A 19,347-nucleotide genomic window follows, 5' to 3' on the forward strand; every position below is an offset into this window, starting at 1 on the left:
ACAGAACTGAACTGGAAAGGCAGAGACCAGGGTAGAAGGAAGACCATCTAGAGCAGATGAAGTAAATGGATATTTTAAATGGGAGTTACCTTCATAATATTAACTTATTTATTCAAGTATTCTGTCTCTGCAAACAGGAAAACACAATAAACTCTGTGATAAAAAGTGACTTAGTACCAAGTAAAATTTCTTTTTGAACTCCAGTAGTTAGGTGGCAACAGATAAAGTCATCCTAAAACTTGAGTAATGAAGAGCCCTTAGTTGCTCTGTTTCATCTGCTGAAAAGCTCCTCCTCGCTGGAAATACAGATTATTCTATTCAGGAGCAAAAGTCTTGGACTGCTGTCCCAGTACAGTCAATAATCCTGAACTCATCTAGAGCCACAAATGCATGGCCTAAGACAATTATGCAAAACTGCAAAAAGCTTCAGCTTTAGCACTAGCTTTATTTCTGCCTATGAAAAAGGCTTCAGTTTGCTGCCTACCTCAGTGATCTACCTCCCACAGTTTAAAATGAGCTGCAGGGAACAATCAGTTATGTTCAGTTCCTATATGAAAGTGATTTGTTCCAGAAACTCCCTGAGACTGGTAGAAAGCTTTCTCCCCGGCTCCACAGCCTTCTTGTCCACATAAAACAGACTTGGGAACACAGAACAAGTACTGAAGAAACTCTATGGTTGTTTACATAAATCTAGAAAGAAAAAAAGACACACCGGGGTAAAAAAACCTCAGAAATTTCCTGAAGTAATGCAAAGATCTGACAGTAAACACTAAACTCATCACTGAGAGAGTACTTGTGACATACTTCAGCACAGCAAATACATTTAAAGATGTAATATATGACCTTTACATTTCCAGCTTTGTGGGGAGATCTGACTCTTGATTTTTGAAACTTCAAGGATGGAACAGTTACAGTTGTCTCCAAGAAGCACATAATCTCTTACACTTTTCAAATTACTGAGAATGTCTTCCTCAACTAAGAGCAAACTATCCTCTCATTTCCCCAAAATACGTTTTAGCATTTTTTCTACACATACCTAAATTGCTATTGTCCTAGACACCTCCTTGTTTTAAATACACCTTATACAAAATTATTTTAAATTTTTTTTTTAATCAGAAGACTGTACTCAGTCATTTTCCTTTCAATGAAAGTATTAATACACAACTGGCTGACCAGAACACAGCACATCCAGAAAAAATACACTGCAGTACCAGAAAGTCTCATTTACATTGTCCCCAGAACTGCAAAAATTATCAAATACATTTCCAGACTCTCCCATTGAAGTGAAGACTGCATTTAAAAATATATTTTGTTCCTATTTATGCTTCATTCAATCATGAGCAAACACTTTTTGTTTTAGAGAACTAAGCACCTTGATTTCCCTGAGAGGACACTATACTCCTGATACACACAGATCCAAAAACTACACCAAAAATTATATCCTTCTATTTTAAAAGCAGTGGATTTAAAAGAGAGTAAAATGTAAAGAAACAAACTGACAAAAACGTAAAGCTTGTATCTTATCCAAAATTTAAAGTACTTCCTGTGAAAAATGCTGTTTCTTCCCTCCAACAAGCAGTTCTTAGGCTTGGACTCAGATATTTCAATAACTTGCTGGAATTTATTTTAAAAATACATACAGTTTTATATTCAGAATTTTGATTAAAAGTTGCTATAAAATTTCTAATTTACCATCACTGTAGCAAGAGTACTGTATCTTCTTTTTAATCTGATTTATTTTTTACAAACAACCTGCACACTTGAGATATTAAACTTCCTGGAAGCTTTTTTCCTCAAACAAGAACCTTAACCTGGCCTGATTGAACAAGAAAACTACTTTCAAAAGGTTAAATTCCAGTATTATCTCTTCCCTGTGCATATATACTCCTATAGTGTTACAGATTCAAAACTCACTTCAGACCAGCCCAGATGCTGTATTTTGTAGAATGTATGACTGCCTCAGTAGTTGTTTGGGGTTTTTTTGCTTGTTTTTTTTAAATTCAGTTTAGTCATTAAGAAAAAAAGTGAGCTCTCCTCATACAAAATACCTATTAACTGCAATATCCCTGGCAGAAGAGAGATAGTGTTCTTAAAGATATAGTTGAAGGAGATTCCTGTAGAGTACCTAGCCAGTTTTAAAGAACTTTAAGATTAAAGACTGACGTGCTTACATGTAAAGTTGTATTTGTCTAACAAAAAAATGTTATTGTCAGTTCACTTGAGAGCAAATCAACTTATGACCTTTACTTTGACCTAAGAATGTTTTTTTTCTTTCTGTAAGAAGTTGCTTAAAATTGCTTTAAGAAGTCATCTGAAATGAAACTCTTTACAATAGGCTTCATGGCAAAGTAACAAAAAGCAAAAGGAATTTAAGGTCTTACAGTCATACTTGCATGGTTTAACAAGTTGCTGCTTCTCAGATCTTAATTATAACTCCCTACATAACTGTGTGTACATTCAGGTCTGTAGCAATGCAGAAGAGGATCAGTAAAACCAAGTAACAGAAAGCAGTAACACATAATTGCAAGAATTCTCACAGAAAGGAGATGCTAAAAATTACTTTTATTCCTAAAATAATAATAATAGAATGTTCCAATAACAAATTACTCATTGACCACATCTGAGCAGTTTAAATATAAATTCTGTAATAACGATTTGTCTAGAAATTGTAATAAAAGGAAGCAAAACTAATTTTGCTAGTTGAAAACTAAGTATGCAGTTATCCGCTATTTCCCATTTCTGTTCAACCTGGTGAAGGATATGATATGAAGGACACATACATGCAGCCTGTGAAGTTGACAGAGCCACCAAATAATTTAAATTCTCCATGCGAAACTAATTTTAATAATGCAACTCAGCTGTTTTCACAAATGTGGTTAGTAGAAAATACTGTCCTGCTAGTCTTTAATAATTCTTAACAGCAATTCAATGAGCCATAGGCAACTCCATGATCTGTAGTTTCGATTTCCGTCGGTAATGGCTTGGACACGAATGAAGCACATAAAGCTCACATCAGCATGTACGCAGCTGCCAGGACCTAATAGGTTGACCTGTCAGCCCGGAACGAGTTTGCTGCGGCAGTGGTGAGAGTTCCGCGCATGCGCCGGAGTTGTGCTGTGGGCCTGGTGCGTTTCCGCGCGGGTGGAGCGGTGTAGTTCTCCTTCGGCCTAAGCGGGTTCTTCGCATCACTGGCGTGTATCGGCCGCAGCGGTCATGGGAAAGCTGAACGTGGTGTTGCTTCGGTACCTTTCCACGGAGCACTTCAGGGTCCTGACAGCGGTGAGCTGGTGGGGAGGCCTGGCTGGGGGGGAGCAGGCCAGCGGGAGGAGGAGGAGGGGAGTCCTGCCTTGCCCAGTCTTGTGCATGGAGTTCCGCATGTCCCGGCAGCTAATCGGAGTCGGACAGGTTCCGTGCACAGGTGGGAGACTGGATTGATTGTGCCGCAAACGGCAGTGGAAGAAAGGCTGCAGGGGAATGGGGTCAGGGTTCGATGTTGGTGTTGCCCGGTGGGGAGGGCCGAAGTCGCACCGTTTCTTTCTTCAGCCGGCTTCCTCAAGAGGGATCATTAACGACAGGGCTGTAGCTGGGGCTGCGCAGATGATGGCCGCCCAGGAAATTACCATCACCAGGTCCTCCATGCATGCTATTTGCTTTTGGCACCCTGTCTAAGGAGGAGTGAGCAAAGGTTTGCCAGTGCACAGCATGCTGCCTTGGCTATTTGTCTGGGCCCCTCAGTTCAAGAAGGACAGGGAACTGCTGGAGAGAGTCCAGCGTAGGGCTACAAAGATGATCAAGGGAGTGGAGCATCTCCCTTATGTGGAAAGGCTGAGGGAGCTGGGTCTCTTTAGTTTGCAGAAGAGGAGACTGAGGGGAGACCTCATTCATGTTTATAAATATTTCAAGGGCGAGTGTCACGAGGATGGAGCCAGGCTCTTCTCGGTGACAAACAATGATAAGACAAGGGGTAATGGGCACAAGCTGGAACACAGGAGGTTCCACTTAAATTTGAGAAGAAACTTCTTCTCAGTGAGGGTAACAGAGCACTGGACCAGGCTGCCCAGAGAGGCTGTGGAGTCTCCTTCTCTGGAGACATTCAAAACCCGCCTGGACGCCTTCCTGTGCAACCTCATCTAGGTGTTCCTGCTCCGGCAGGGGGATTGGACTAGGTGATCTTTTGAGGTCCCTTCCAATCCCTAACGTTCTGTGATTCTGTGATTCTGTAAGCACAGGCCACACCAGTTGGCCTGTCTGACTCTACTGACAGCAGGAGTAATAGTGGAAAGGCAAATTGAGCCATGGCTGTGTGAAGAGAATGAAAAAAGAGTCTCACTTCTGAAATGTAGAAGTGCTCCCTCATCCACTCTTGAGACTGAAATGTAATCAGCCATTCATTGTCTGGCTGATACTGTATAAGTTTCAAGGCTGAATTATACAAAGAATATCAAGGGGCAGTGATGCATATTAAAAAGTTTGTTTAAGTTGTAATAAAAAAAATAAATACATCCATGAAAACTTATTTTTGGTCTCAAGCAGGGTCTGATATTATTTCATTGTTGAACAGAGGGGCTAACAGAGCTATTTTCTTTGACTCTTTTAGGTGGAAATGGGTATGAAGAACCATGAAATAGTTCCTGCTAGCCTAATTGCTTCCATTGCCAGCCTTAAACATGGCGGCTGTAATAAAATTTTGAGAGAGCTGGTGAAGAACAAACTTCTAGCTTATGAACGAACTAAAAGTGAGTTTGAATTTTGTGTTGGGATCTCTCTCATTCTGTCCCCAGTGCCTCACAGTGTTACCATTGGAAGTACCACAGCTTGGCATGTATGAGTATCCAGAGCACTTGCTAGCCTTACCTTCTCTTGGACCTACCCTGAGAATATGGGTTTGTGTAGCACCAAATGTTGCAGCTGTCTCCTGAGCTGCTGGTGATGAATAGATGATAAAAATGACAGCAGAAAAGAGATAAACAGTTAACTTTCTTTTTTTTTGGTTCAGTCACCAAAGTAATGAAAAATAAAATAATCGTCATTTGAGGCAATATTCAAATGCATATAGGAATCTACCCAAATGAGTTACAGTCTCTAGTACACAAACTGGAGCAGACTGTAAAAGCCTTGTACATTTCACCCCCTCAGAAACAGCTACTAAAGTAGTTTTTGTTCTCTGTCAGGTGACAAATAGTGGTTTTGCAGACCTTTTCCTATTTCTTTGAGCCTTTTAGTTAATCTGAGTTTGCAAGCATACTGTAGGAGGCGACAGGAAATTCCTGTCCTTTTGGTCCCACTTCTTTAGAGCATTAAAGGTCACTCTAAATCAGCAGTCCCAGATCCTTGCTGTGTCTCCTATATGTGTACCTTCCAAAATGGGTTTTCTGTCATTATTTAAAGCACTGCCGTTGCATCTATTAGAGAGGGGCTGACAGCGTGTCTCTCTTTTGCTCAGTTGTTAATTTTCATAAAACTTGCAGGTATTTAAACATCTGTCAAGCAATTTAAATATTCTGTCAAATTGGCCTGATACAAGCCAGCAGGTGAAATATTACTTGAGTGTTGTGTACGTCAAGCTGAAACAAGACTAAATTGAGACTTAATTTAAATGTAATGTATGCATAATGAGGAGTGATATGTTGTGCATTTTGCTTTTACCTAGCCGTCCAGGGTTACCGGTTAACTAATGCAGGATATGATTACCTTGCCCTGAAAGCTCTGTCTTCCCGAAAAGTCATAAATTCTGTTGGAAACCAGATGGGTGTTGGCAAAGAATCAGGTAATTCTTAAAAAAATTATTTTAAAAGTAAGCACAGCTATAATGTTGCAAATTATTTGCTAGAAACTAGCTAAGTTTTCCTCTGGACAGTCACACCAGTTAATCTGTCAAACGTTAAGACTTGTAGATCACTTGTTGAAATGCTATGTGAGGCTTCTAGCTGCAGTTGCACATTTCTTCACAAGAGTGTCATTCTACTTTGACCATTTTGTCTGATTCTTGTTTGTTGCTTAAAAAGGTACTTTGCAGGCAGATGATGTTTGTCTTATGCTTTGTGAAGAGTTTTGAACCATTCTGGCAAAAAGATCATTTCAGCTTTTTCATCCTACTGTAAAATAAGATAGTAAAATAAATCAACTCAGAACTGTTGGAGTACTGTCTTGGTTACTCTTCCATTCATGTAGATTGTAATTTCACACAGCATATAACTTCTGTCATTGGAGAATGAGAATTTGGGGGATTATTGGAGACAAATGGTAGCAGTAAAACATAGGCTGTTTAAATTAAGAGGCTGGTCCATTGGCTTGTGTGACCACTTAATAGAAGGAAGGTGGTTCTTCCAGAATGTGATTAAGAACATCAGCATCTGCCCTAGAGTTCTCTGAAGGATAGCTTATATTTGTTCTTTGCTGTGCCGGTAGCCTGAAGTTGTTAACCTGAATACAGGATCCTTTGGTTCTCCTACTCTGAAAGATTTTTCAGATCACATTAATATTTCTTCTAATGTGTACCATGATCTCTTACAATAATTCCTTCTTGTTCAGATCTCTAATAATACAATATGTAAATTTAGCAGTCTTTACTAACTGTAGTAGAATCTGCCATGCCAGAAATAGTAATTGTGAGAAGTGAAGTAGCAAACTTATCACTGTACTTCTTCATCATACTTACTTGTTAGATTTAACTCTTAGAGCTATGTCATTGTGTCTTCTAGATATTTATATTGTTGCAAATGACGAGGAGCAGCAGTTTGCATTGAAATTACACAGGCTTGGAAGAACTTCCTTTCGCAGTCTCAAAAACAAACGTGACTACCACAAGCACAGACATAAAATGTCATGGCTGTATTTATCCCGGCTAGCAGCAATGAAGGAGTTTGCCTATATGAAGGTGGGTGTCTATTCACATGATATCAACAGTGGTGTAATAGCCTGGAAAATACTTTTCATAATGTATTTTGATCAGTTAGTATTTGCAGTGCTGGTAGGATTTCTGTTTGGTTTTGTGGTTGTTTCTGGTTTTTTTTATGAATGGACTTAAAGTATACATTTTAAAGAATTTCAGTGCTATATGGTTTTTATACTTGCCAATGACAAAATGAAGCTTTGCCATGGGAGTCATAAGGAACAGAAGCAGATGTCATGAGAGAATTTCAGATGAATGTTACTTATGGATAGATAATTTATGTATCTCCAGTTCTGCTGTTTTCCCTTTAAAATTTATTGCATAAGCTTGCATAAACACTTTAAAAATTAAGGAAATTTACAGGTTGTCAGAGTTATTCTTTCTTGTTCAGCTGTCATTTTTTCAAAAAAATGATTTCTCTTTTAATTTACCATGTTTCCACTTATTGCTGTGCTGTTGAGGGAAATCTTTCAGGCCATGGAGTAACAATCTGTAAAGGAATGCTTTGTTTTATACTGTGAGAGAAGATTTCCTTTCCAAGCATATATTGCTACTCTCAAGGATCCCAGATTTTTTGACCTGCTTCACTGAAATGAAGATGTTGTACAGTGATTGAAGATTGATAGTGGAAAACTAATTATTTATTAAAAAAACCTAGTTTTCCATTCTCCTTTAGTGCTGTTCAGCAGTACGATGTACATTAAATGTTATTTTCTTGTTTCTCTTAAAAAAACTCTTTAGGTTCTACCAGTTGCCTCCACAGGGAGAGAAAGAACTATTGCCATCATTTAGAAACTCCATATTGGTTCAGTTTGTCCAACTAGTAAAACATTATGTGGTCAGGACTTGTAGGAATATAATCATGGGAATCTCTTAAAAAAAAAGAGTTGGGGAAGGATTATTTGTGTGTTTGTCCTGGTTTTACCTGGGATAGAGTTATTTCCTTAGTATTAGCTAGTGAGACTTTGGTTTAAATTCATGCTAAGACAGTGTTGATAGTGGAGGCATGTTCTGGCTTTTGTGAAGTAGTGTTTACATGAATCAAGGAGTGCTTTTCAAATTTTGCTTGCACCTGTGTTCCTACTTTGTTTGGTTTGGGTTTTTTTCGCTTCTCTCTGCACAAGAGGATGTGGGGGAGTGAAAGCATCAGGTTTTCTGGGACAGATGAGTCATGCATGATCCAAGCTGACCAACACAATGTTCTGTCTGCCATAAATTTCACACTCACTGTAAACTGGGGAGTTTGCTGGGGATGAGATCTCTTCATCGGATGGCAGCCGTCTAGCTCAGTCAGTTCCTGAGACTCACCCCTCCCCCGTTGCATTCTTATTGACGCAGCAGCCAGTAACTGCTCTTTGTGAGCTGAATATAACATTGATTGCTGCATTATCGTTGTTTCTATGTTTATAACTACTACTACTACTACTACTACTACTACTACTGTTTATTGCTATTACTATTACTGCTATTGCTGCTGCTGCTCTTGCTATTATTGTTGTTGTTGTTTCCGTTTGGTTTACTTTAATTATTAAATTGTTATCTCAACCCTCAAGTTCCTTCCCTTTTACTCTTCTGATTCTCTTGCCCAGTCACCAGGGAGCAGAAGGAGTGAATGACTGTGTGGTGTTTAGCTGCTTGCTGGGATAAACCACAACAGTACTGAAAAGTTCTAATAATGTAGTATTTAAGTAACAAAAGCTGTGTTTATGTTGTGTTAACTTAGAACTCTATCTTAGAAAAATTCACTGTTCACAAGAGAATGAGTAAAAAGGGAATAAATCCATGAAGAATTTGAGCAGATCAAATGAATAACTAAATTTGCATTAGAAAAGGCAAATAGGAGATGTCAAAATATTATGACCTACCTTTAGTTAATCTTCTATGTGTTGTAATACTGGTTTATTAATATTTTAAGAATGAACAGTCAGCAAATTAGTATGGATTAACTAGTCAGGCAGAACTGTATTAGCAACAACTTTGTGTGGAGTGTTTTTTCTAATGATTGATACCCTATTCCCAGTTATCTGCTGTTGATTACTTGGACTATCAGACCAGATATGATTCTGTCATTTTTCCATTCTGTTGTGTTTTTTTTCCAGATGCACAATAATTAAACTGAAGGCATTATGGCAGTGTGCTTAGTGTCTATAAACTTAGGAATTTTCTTTGTCTTTGCAGTGAAAGCTCAAATGGCAGTTATGCTGTCTTCCTTCTTAAGCATGTGATTTGATATTTCCAGGTAGCACTTGAGTAATGTGTGCTGCTTCCACAGTAATATTTATTGCTCGTCTTAGTTGGAAGTTTGTCAATATATGTAATGTTTACTTAACTTTAGTTTTTCACTATATTATCTCTTTCCAGGCTTTACATGACAGAAAATTTCCTGTTCCAAAACCTGTAGACTACAACAGGCATGCAGTTGTTATGGAACTTATTAATGGTTATCCTTTGTAAGTACTGAAGCTTGAATTCTCTGTGTTACAGGAACCCTAACGATGTTAGGTTCAGTAAAGTAACAGGGTTAGGGTTTTTCCTTGTCATGTGAGTGAATTCTGATTTCACTATGTTGAATAATGCTCTCTAGCCCACATTTACAAGCATTCTGTGTAGCTGTAGTCTTGTTTCTCTGTTCTCATTATTAAATAAACTGGTTTTTTCTTAGTCCAAAGAAACTGGTGACATAGACAAATGTTTAAAGTAAGGAATACATCAAATGAGCACTGTGATGCAGATTAGTACTGCAGCTGTTTTCTGTACAGAAACCACATTCTGTGTGGTTTTGGATGTGTACAATATTGAATCTGTAATACTGAATATACTTCATGTTCTGAGCTCCAGTTTTTGATCCTTGCTCTGGTAATTCAGATGAGATCATATTCTGTCTCCCCACCTTAATTTGTTAAATAATTCCACATCCATTGTGTATGCAGAGCACATCAAGTTCCATGTGGACATCTGCAGTGGAAGTTCAGCATGCTCGCTCTGTTTTGCGATCCTAACCTGAAGGAGATTAAGTAGTGAATGAGAATTATTTCAAATGTGCCAACGTCAAAGAATCTCCAAATAGCTGAGTAAGAAAGGGCCTCTCGCAGTCATCTGGTGCAAATGCCCTGCTCAAGCAGGGCCAAAGAGCCTGTTGCCAAGTTTTCTGTTGTCCATTGCCTGAGTTGAAAAACTAGTGCGGAGTTGGTGACTTACAGTAAACAGTTGTTACTCTTTTTGACTAGTACAAGGTTACCCAAGGTTCTTACCAAATTGGACTGTTTTTTCTAGTCTACCTACTTTATTTTACATTTCACGGAATCACAGAGTAGTTGAGATTTGAAGCAATCTCCAGAGGCCATCTGGTCCAACCTCCCTGCTTGACCAGGGCCACCCAGAGCTTGTAGTCCAGGACCATGTTCAGATAACTTCTGAGTATCTTTGAGGAGGGAGACTCCACAGCTTCTTTGGGCAACCTGTGCCAGTCACTGATCAGTCACTCTCACAGTGGAAAAAGTATTTCCTGTGTCCAGATAGACCCTCCTGTGTTTCAGTGTTTGCCCATTGGCTCTTGTCCTGTCACCAAGCATTGCTGAAAAAAGCCTGGCTCTGTCCACCCTCACCTCAGGTATTTATATACCTTGGTGAGATCCCCTTGAGCCTTCTCTTCAGGTTGAACTGTCCCAGGTCTCAGCCTTTTCACACAGGAGAGATACTCCAATCTCTGAATCATCCTTGTGACCCAGACACTCTCCAGTATATCCACATCTCGTACTGGGGAGGCCAGAAGTCAACACAGTACTACATACATACAGAGGTATGCTCTCACCACTGTTGAATAAAAGAGGAGGATCACTTCCCTTGGCCTGCTGGCAGTCCTTTGTTTAATGCAGCTGAGGATGCCATTAGCCGTCTTAGCAGCAAGGGCATATTACTAGCTTATACTCAGCTTGTCGTCCACCAGGACCCCCAGGTCCTTTTCTGCCAAGCTGCTTTCCAGCTGAGTGACACCTAGTGTGTACTGATATGAGTTTGTTCCTTCCCACGTACAGGGCTTTGCACTGCTCATTAAACTTCATTAAGTTCATGCTGGCCGATTTGTCCAGCCCATTGAAGTCTGATGGGAGACAGTGAACATAAACTGAAATTGGGTTTATCCTGGATATAAGGAGAAATTTTCTCCTTTCTCTAGTGGCACAAAGTGCTTGGGGAGATTGCATAGTTCATCCCTGGAATTTTTCAAACCCCAAGTAGACAAAGCCTTGAGCAATCTGGTCTGCTCTCAGAGTTGACTCAGCTTTGGGGAGTGTTTTGGACTAGAGACCATATGGCCTTTTTAACTTGAATTACCCTGTCATTCTGTCAGATGTATTTAATATACTTTGTATTTTTAAGTAAAGTCTTTCAAGGTTCAGAATATTTTATTTTATTTAACTTTTTAGGTGCCAGGTGCGCCAAATGGAAGATCCTGCCTCTGTCTACAGTGAATTAATGGATCTAATTGTAAAACTTGCCAGTCATGGTTTGATTCATGGTGATTTCAATGAATTTAATCTCATACTGGATAATGATGACAATGTCACTATGATTGATTTCCCTCAGATGATATCAACATCACATGCAAATGCTGAGTGGTAGGTTCAAATTTAAAGATGTTTTCAAAGTAAATATGGCAAGTGCTGGTGACAGCAAGTATTCAACCATTACTTGTTTCCATAAGCTTGTTTCTGATGTTTTTTCTACCTTTGCTGTCATGCAGCACAAACCATGTTCCAGACATAACTTGATTTATGCATAAGTAGAAATGTCTCTTTAGGATAAATATGTAATTAATTGCTTCTCGGAGAGAATTATGTTGTTCAGTTAAGAAGTGCTTTGAAGTAAATGGCATAGTTTGTCTCCTTAGCCTTCTGTCTTGGGATCACTAATAGAACTAATTTTCAAATAAAATAAGTAAAAGATAAAAAGTGCTGGATAAAACTGTCATTGCAGCAGACATCATTACCTTGATTTTGTGCATGTACAATTTGTATTTTTTACAGGTATTTTGACAGAGATGTTAACTGTATTAAGGAGTTCTTCAAGAAACGCTTCAACTATGAGAGTGAACTCTTGCCAACATTCAAAGACATCAGGTAGAATCTGCCAGATGAATTTGAGTTCTCCTGTTTATGGTATTTGTGTTGGTTTTGTGAGAAAACCGGGTGCCTGTGAGAGATGCTTGTAGGAGAAATTAAAAAAAAATAGGCCCAACTATGCAATTTTCAATTATTTTTGTCATTCCTAAAGTGTGATTTCAGATCTGCTTCTGCCTGTTTTGTCTTTCCTCTTGCAGCTAAGGAAGACAGATTAATGCTAAAGCTGATCCAAATGGTAAATATCTAGGAAATGCAGAATCAGTTTATTCCACTCTCAAAGACTATTTGACACTTCTGGTATATTAAGGATTAATGTGGGATTCAATTTCAGTTTATTTTTTAAACACTAGTAAATACGATGACTGCCTTTTCAAACATTATTGTGTTCAAAGTTTCCTTCCTAATGTCTTTTGTCCGTTTCAAAAAGTAATTTTTCACTTAAAGACAGAAGCTGTTGCCGTGAAAAGGGTTTTACTCCATTCTGAGCACTTTTCCAAAGTGCCACCACACTTGAATCAGTCTCTGTGTGTCAATGTACCCTTTATTCTTCTGTTTGCTTAAACATAATGTGAACTTGAAGCCAAATTCTATTCCTGCTAAAATAAAATAATTACTATAAATAAATTAGTGCTGGTTATGGAAATGGAATCATCTTCTGCAGAAGTTAGCTTTTCTCAGGTTATGATGTTAATACTTTACCTAAAGCTCAGCATTATCATGTGGTCTTCTGTGTGTTTCAACAGAGTATATCCTCTTTTTTTTTATTAGTATGGGTAATTATAGTCTAGTTTGATTAGTATTTTTAATCCAAAATGTAACATATTGGTAGTTTGATTTAACATACTAAAAGAAAACGCACTTTTACTCCTTTCACAGGAGAGAGTGCTCTCTTGATAGAGAGATTGCTGCCAGTGGCTATACAAAAGGAATGCAGGAAGATGATGAACTGCACTACCCACCAGGTTCTGATGAGGATGATAATACAACAGAGGTATCAGAATTTGTAGAAGATACTGTGAATAAGCTCAACTTATTCAGCAAAGATAAAGAAAACAATACAGACTTTGTGTATGAAGTGGATGATTTGGCTGAAAGCGGAACCTCTAATGACTTCATGTACGGCAATGAAGAGGCTGATACAACTGATAGTAGTGAAGATGCACAAAGGCTAAATATGTCAAAATTGAGTTCAGCCTTAGAAAACCTTGAAGGGCAAGCTATGTTTTGGAAGTCTGGTGAAGATGAAAAAAGTTCTGCCACTGCTTGTTTTGAGGGCAAAAGCATAACTGAAAACGCTCCTAAAGTTGAAAATCAGACAGCTCAAGGAGAGTGCTGTAATGATGAGGAGAACAGAGATGAATGCCCTGATCTTGTTGACTTGTCAACTTTAAATGAGAAATTCAGACATTACGGGTAAAGTTTCATATTTACTATCTGACTGTGTTTCCCCCACTCTCCCCAATAAATGTTGATCTTTCAAGGAGCTCAGAAAGGACTACTTTTCAGCTCCCCTTGTTTAAATTGAAGACTGAAAATTCAATTTATCTTTAAAACATTGAAGTTAATATATTTTCTATTGCACTCATGATAAGTAACCTGTTGATTGGTACTGCATATGTAATGTGTGACGGATCAGTTGTCCAGCTGTGTAGTCGTATCTAATCAGAGAAGGGGACTTGGATTTAATCCATAGGCCAACCTATTTTCTGTCTTGGAATTGTTTTCCCTTTTTCTTTAAGTTAATATTGGTAATGAAAGAGTTCTTGATATTAAAATACTGCTTCTAAATAATTTTATGGATAAGATTGTAATTTGAATGCTGTGTCTAAAAGCCAAATTAGCCTGCTGCTCACTCAGCTGAAGTTAGCAAGTTCAAGCTCCTTGGAAATTATTATTCACGTATATGGTACCGTGTGTTGTTCTAGCTTTTAATTCCTTTACTGACTGACTTAGACATTGCTGCTTACCTTCAGGCTTGCCCCTTGTACACGGAATTCTAACTCTTGAGTTTGCCAGCCCACCATGTACCTAGATGCATATACCAAGCTCATATTCCCCTTAATATCTTTTTGCGTTTTAGTGAAATAACTTGTTGAGACATTGTGCAGAATCTGAAATACTTATTTTAGTGTTCTGAAGCTTCTTTTCATGTGCTTGGTATATATGTGGCTATCGCACAACAAATTCTTCCTTTCATAAAATGCCTGTTCTGAACAACTAATGTTAATATTTAAAATCTAAATGATCTGTAGTAGTTGCATGTTCTGTTGGGAGTTTTCAGATTATATCTTAAAAATTTAAGACTAAAACATGATGCTCCTAAAGACAAAGGATGTTAATCTTGCTAGTGGAATAAAACATTAATTTTTGTATTTTAGAAATGAAGATAGTTTTGTTCATGTTGCTGAGCACAGAACAAGGATTAAAAGTATCACATCAGTAAGAAGTGTTGGGAGCTGTTCAACTATTCCAGCGGTAAATACAGTTTTATTATGTTATTATGCAGTTTACTTGCAGACCAAGTTAAATTGCACATAACTGTTAGTACATATTTATAAAAAAATTATCTAGCATTATCTTTACGAAAACTGTTACCATGTACCTCTCTGGTTTGCATTTCCATGCTCACAGAAAATTACTAGTAATAGTTCTATAATTGTTTACAGGGAATGATTTCCAGTGCTTTCTTTCATATATTGCTCTTTCACCAGAGCTCTACATCAGCATTAACATCTGTCATTTAGCCAGTAATGGGCTAATATATGTTATTGCACAAACATGTAATCATTGATTTCTGTTGCTAGTCATAATTAATAATAATTATTTTAAAAGTGGATGCTTGAGTCAACATTTAATTTGGCCTTTTTTACCTGGTGTCTTAAAAGTTTCTTCACACACGTTTCTGAAACATTTATGTGAGATCAACTCAATAGTGATTTATTTTACAATATGAATTTCTTTGACTTTCTACATTATATAAATCAGAGACTATACATTAGTCAGTATGGCTACGTCTGTTGCATTTTTAGAAGTGCATTTTAATTTTAAATGGAAGAAAGTCCAGTGTTCTTCAGTTACAAAGTGTTCTTGTACAAAACAGGAAGAAACTTCTTTCAACTGACAGCTGATCCATGAGATATTTTTTAAATTAAGTCAGACTACATACTTGCCATTGTAAATGGGGGTACCTGTGTTCAGTCTCAGCTTCTGCTCCTAACTGCAAATGAAAATCTGAAAAATGTAGTTTGGGGAACATGCTAGCATAGTTTCATGTGTACCGTGAAAGTCAAAGACTTCTGTTATCCATCTTGCAAAATTTCTTCTAGCAAGTTTTGTATAAACTGTGAAGGAATTAATCTGTCCTGCACTAGAGTGGGAGAAGTAGAAAAACATTATTTCAGGGTTCTGCCTGTAGAAAACAATAACAGATGCTTTATTGACAAAAGAAAAACATCAGTGCAACAGTTTTGTTCTGATCACTTTTTCTTCAAGAATATTTTTAAAGAGAATCTACAACTTTTATTTCTGGAGAGGTCATGATGAAATACTGAGTGCTATTAAGTACCCAAGAAGGACACATCCTATGCCACTGGCTTTTATCCACATTTTGACAGCCTGTATGCAGCATAACTTAGGAGACTGCTGTTCAGAAGGTTCCCTAATTATTACGGGAAAACAGGATTGAGTAATTGGAGTCATTGACTACCTTGTATATTGTTACTTTAGTTGTATGAGTCGCAGCAATTCTTAAAGAGCATGACTTGCCAAAATTGTGCTTTCTTATTCCTTCTTTGCTTCCTATCAACTTACTATTACATATGCTACAGTGGAGTTGATAGTACAATCAAAGCACAAGTCAACTGAAATTGGGGTACCTATAAAGGAAATGTAATTAGATGGATATTTTTCCTCTTGTCCAGTTACTTGTACAGTAGCAGATCTTTTGTTAAGGACAGATATATTTCCTGATATGACTTTTTTAATGCTTTATTAATTAGTATAAAAAAGACACTGCTTTGGGATTTCCAACAAGATATTATTCTGTCATGATGAAATAATTACATAAAAAAAATATTTTTGTTTTTCTTCCAAGACAGGATATGACAGTATGTACGCAGTATCAGTGCAGTGGCTTGAGCTGGGATAGTTTTCCAAATGGTAAAATCACTGCCACAGTCTAAATAATGGCTTCATTTTTGTTATGGATAGCTATAGCCATCATAATGGAGAGCAAAACTCAGAATGAAAACATAGGTATAAATAACGGATAATTTAATTTTAAAATTGCAGTTTTATTGAAATAACAAGTTGCTGTTGCTCTTTAAGTACATTTACTGTAGCAGCATGAGACAGTCATGACCTTGTGAATCTTAATAGAAGGGGAAAACGGAAAACTGGAGGAGAAATTGACTGTCGCTCTTTTTTAGTCACACTTGTGGTAAAGAGTTGTTATTTCCCATTAGAAACATACTCAGATTTTTATAATCCAAAATTCATGAATCAAGTTGCTAAAAAAAACAGGCTCAAACAAAATAATTACTGCAGAATGTGAAATGTCCTATTGGTCCTTTTTTTACCTTTAAAAGACATTTGTCAAATCAAGCATAGAATATTACTGGCTTTTTTGTTTTTGTGGAAGCCGTGTGTTTTGCACTGAGAGGTGGTGGTTGTTGGTGATTTAAGGCTACCAGAAAAAAATAGCATAGATAATCCCACATCCCATTAAATGCTGGGAGCAGTGATGATGTAACATTGAACAGGACTGCAACACATGCAGCATGCCATGCAGGCCTTGCCCTTAGCAGAGAATCTCTTCAAGTCAGACAAGCTATTAAAATAAAAATAACTATAAAAATAGCTATTTTATTATTTTCTTGCAAGGAAACAACTGTGTTCATAATTTCTGCAGCCAAGCTGAACTGACATTCACATGAGAACTTCTTGCTGTGCTTTTAGATAAAGGCAGGGCCACACAGGAGGCCTAATTGCCTAATTTACTGAGGTGGATCTGGCTTTGTTTATGCTACTTCCAGTGGATTTCAGCAGCACAACACAGGTCTGAAGACAACCCTGTTGTACATGCAGCTTAGTGCAACACAACAGGGACCTGGGCCTACTCGCATTAACTGTTGTGTAGATCACTAACTTCTTGATGTCTTCCAGTTAGGATCACACATGTTCATGTTAGTACTGAAAATACACTGTTGTTGTGCCATGTCTTAGTACTAAATGATCTTCAGAAAGTTCTGATACTGAATTGTTTGTTTATTTGTAGGAACTGGTGAAAGGGAAGATAAAACGTCAACTGACCAAACTTCAAAAATCTGCTCTTAGGCGACAGCTGCAAAAAGGAGAGGCAAATATTTATACCAAACAACGTCGAGAAAATATGCACAACATTAAGTCAAGCTTGGATGCAGCTAATTTCTGGGGATAATTTGATAAAGCTCCTGTAGAACATGAAAAAATTCATAATGTATGCCGTTGAAAGTACTATGCTAATAATCAATAATACTTCTATGTAATGGAGCGATCTTGACTATATAACCAAATGTTTTTATGTAATTTCCAACACTGTCTTCTTGTGAATCAGTTGTATTGTGTTTCTTTAGACTAAGAATCTTCTACTGTGCAGAGGATTCATTTTAAGAGGAAAGAAAAGTTTTAAAACCAAGTTTTGCAATGACATGAAATTTAAATGCAAAATGTTTCTTTCACATTACAAACAGATACTTGTTTGGTTTAATGAAAAACAGATGTGAACTTGATAGCAGTTCTTTTCAGACTTCTTTTGTACCTGTACAGACATGAGCAATCTATATGATGAATATGCACTCTCTGAAGCCAGCAATTCTCATTTATTTTTTCCTTCATTCCAACATACCATGTATAAATCTTGCCCAGGAAAATTAATAATAGTAATAATAATAATAATAGTAATAATAGTAGTAGTAATAATAATAATAGTAGTAGTAGTAGTATCATTGAGGTTGGAAGAGACCTCTAAGATCAGAAAGTCCAGTCCTCACCCTAATACCACCATGCCCATTAAACCATCTCTTGAAGTGCCACATCCAGGTGCTTCTTGAACATCTCCAGGCGTGGGGAGTCCAGCACCTCCCTGGGCAGCCTGTTCCAGTGTCTGACCACTCTCTTAGTAAATAAATTTTTCCCACTCTCCAATCTAGACCTCTCCTGGTGCAGTTTGAGGCCATTTCCTCTTGTCCTGTCACTGGTTCCGTGGAAGAAGAGACCAACACCCACCTCTATACAACCTTCTTTCAGGTAGTTGTGGAGAGAGAGAAGGTCTCCTCTCAGTCTCCTTTTCTCCAGACTAAACTAACTCAGCTCCTTCAGCTGCTCCTCATAAGGCTTGTTCTTCAGACCCTGCAGCAGCTTAACAGTGGTTGTACAGACTTGGTAAGCAGTCAGGTTTTTAATGTGCATGTCCAGTTACCAGTAAATTTAATGCTTTTGTAGCTAATAACTTACATAAAACTTACATAAAATTATGAGGGTTCTGGGACTTATGTTTTAAAAAATATTACTATGACCTGCGGTTCTGAAGACCTAGAAGAAAAGCAAAGTCTTGATTTGTTTAATTAGTTTCAGCAAGATCTGTCTAGTAATAAAATGGTATTTATATTTTAAAACATAATTAGAACACTGAAGCAAGTGAGAGCAAAAGTGTTGGGGGAATGTTGGCTGGCTAGGGAAGTGCAAAGGTTGGTGGGCTATAGATGCGCTGCCAAGGGGCAATAATGGCCAGCAACAGCTTTCATTCCTAGCCCTTTTGATGTGGAAGCAGTGGCTGGATGTTTTCAATTTTGGAGCTTGTTGCTAGCCAGAGTGAGAGAAGGTGTTGGGAATATTAGCTAGCCGCTGAAGTGCAGAGCCCCAGTGCTGATGTGCTATAGCAGCACTGCCAAAGGACGGTGTGGGCCAGCAACAGTTTTCAGACATAGTCTCTTTTGTGTTGAGCTGTAGATTTTCAAATTCAGAGCTGGGCAAGCTAATGTTTTGTTAGCCAGCTAACATTCCCAACATTTTGTCTCGCTGGCCAGAGCCCTGCTCTGTAGTTGAAAATGTCCAGCCACTGCTCACACTCGGAATGGACTAGGACTGAAAGCTGTTGGTGGCCCACACCGTCCTTTGGCAGCAATTTGGTAGCCCCAGCAACAAGAGGGCTGCATGTCCTCTAGCCAGCTAATATTACCAATGCTTTCAGTATCACCAGAGCCCAGCAAAAAATGGCAAATGTCCAGCCAGTGCTCCCATATGGAAATGTCTTGGACTGAAAGGTGTTGCTCACCCTCACCATCCCTTGGCAGTCAT

The 19,347-nt window shown here is 38.0% G+C and overlaps 1 protein-coding gene across 1 annotated transcript; it reads left to right on the forward strand.

Moving 5' to 3' along the window:
- Positions 1–3,178: 3,178 nt before the first annotated feature.
- Positions 3,179–17,449, forward strand: RIOK2 (RIO kinase 2). Its single transcript, XM_010190890.1, has 10 exons — positions 3,179–3,279; positions 4,598–4,736; positions 5,651–5,767; positions 6,702–6,877; positions 9,254–9,342; positions 11,317–11,508; positions 11,917–12,009; positions 12,889–13,425; positions 14,391–14,487; positions 17,288–17,449. Exons 1-10 carry the CDS (start codon positions 3,214–3,216, stop codon positions 17,447–17,449), a joined length of 1,668 nt encoding a protein of 555 aa, XP_010189192.1. The 5' UTR covers positions 3,179–3,213.
- Positions 17,450–19,347: the final 1,898 nt, after the last annotated feature.

Source organism: Mesitornis unicolor, unplaced genomic scaffold, assembly GCF_000695765.1.
Source record: "Mesitornis unicolor isolate BGI_N332 unplaced genomic scaffold, ASM69576v1 scaffold8198, whole genome shotgun sequence".
In the NCBI taxonomy this organism is placed as follows: Eukaryota; Metazoa; Chordata; class Aves; order Mesitornithiformes; family Mesitornithidae; genus Mesitornis; species Mesitornis unicolor.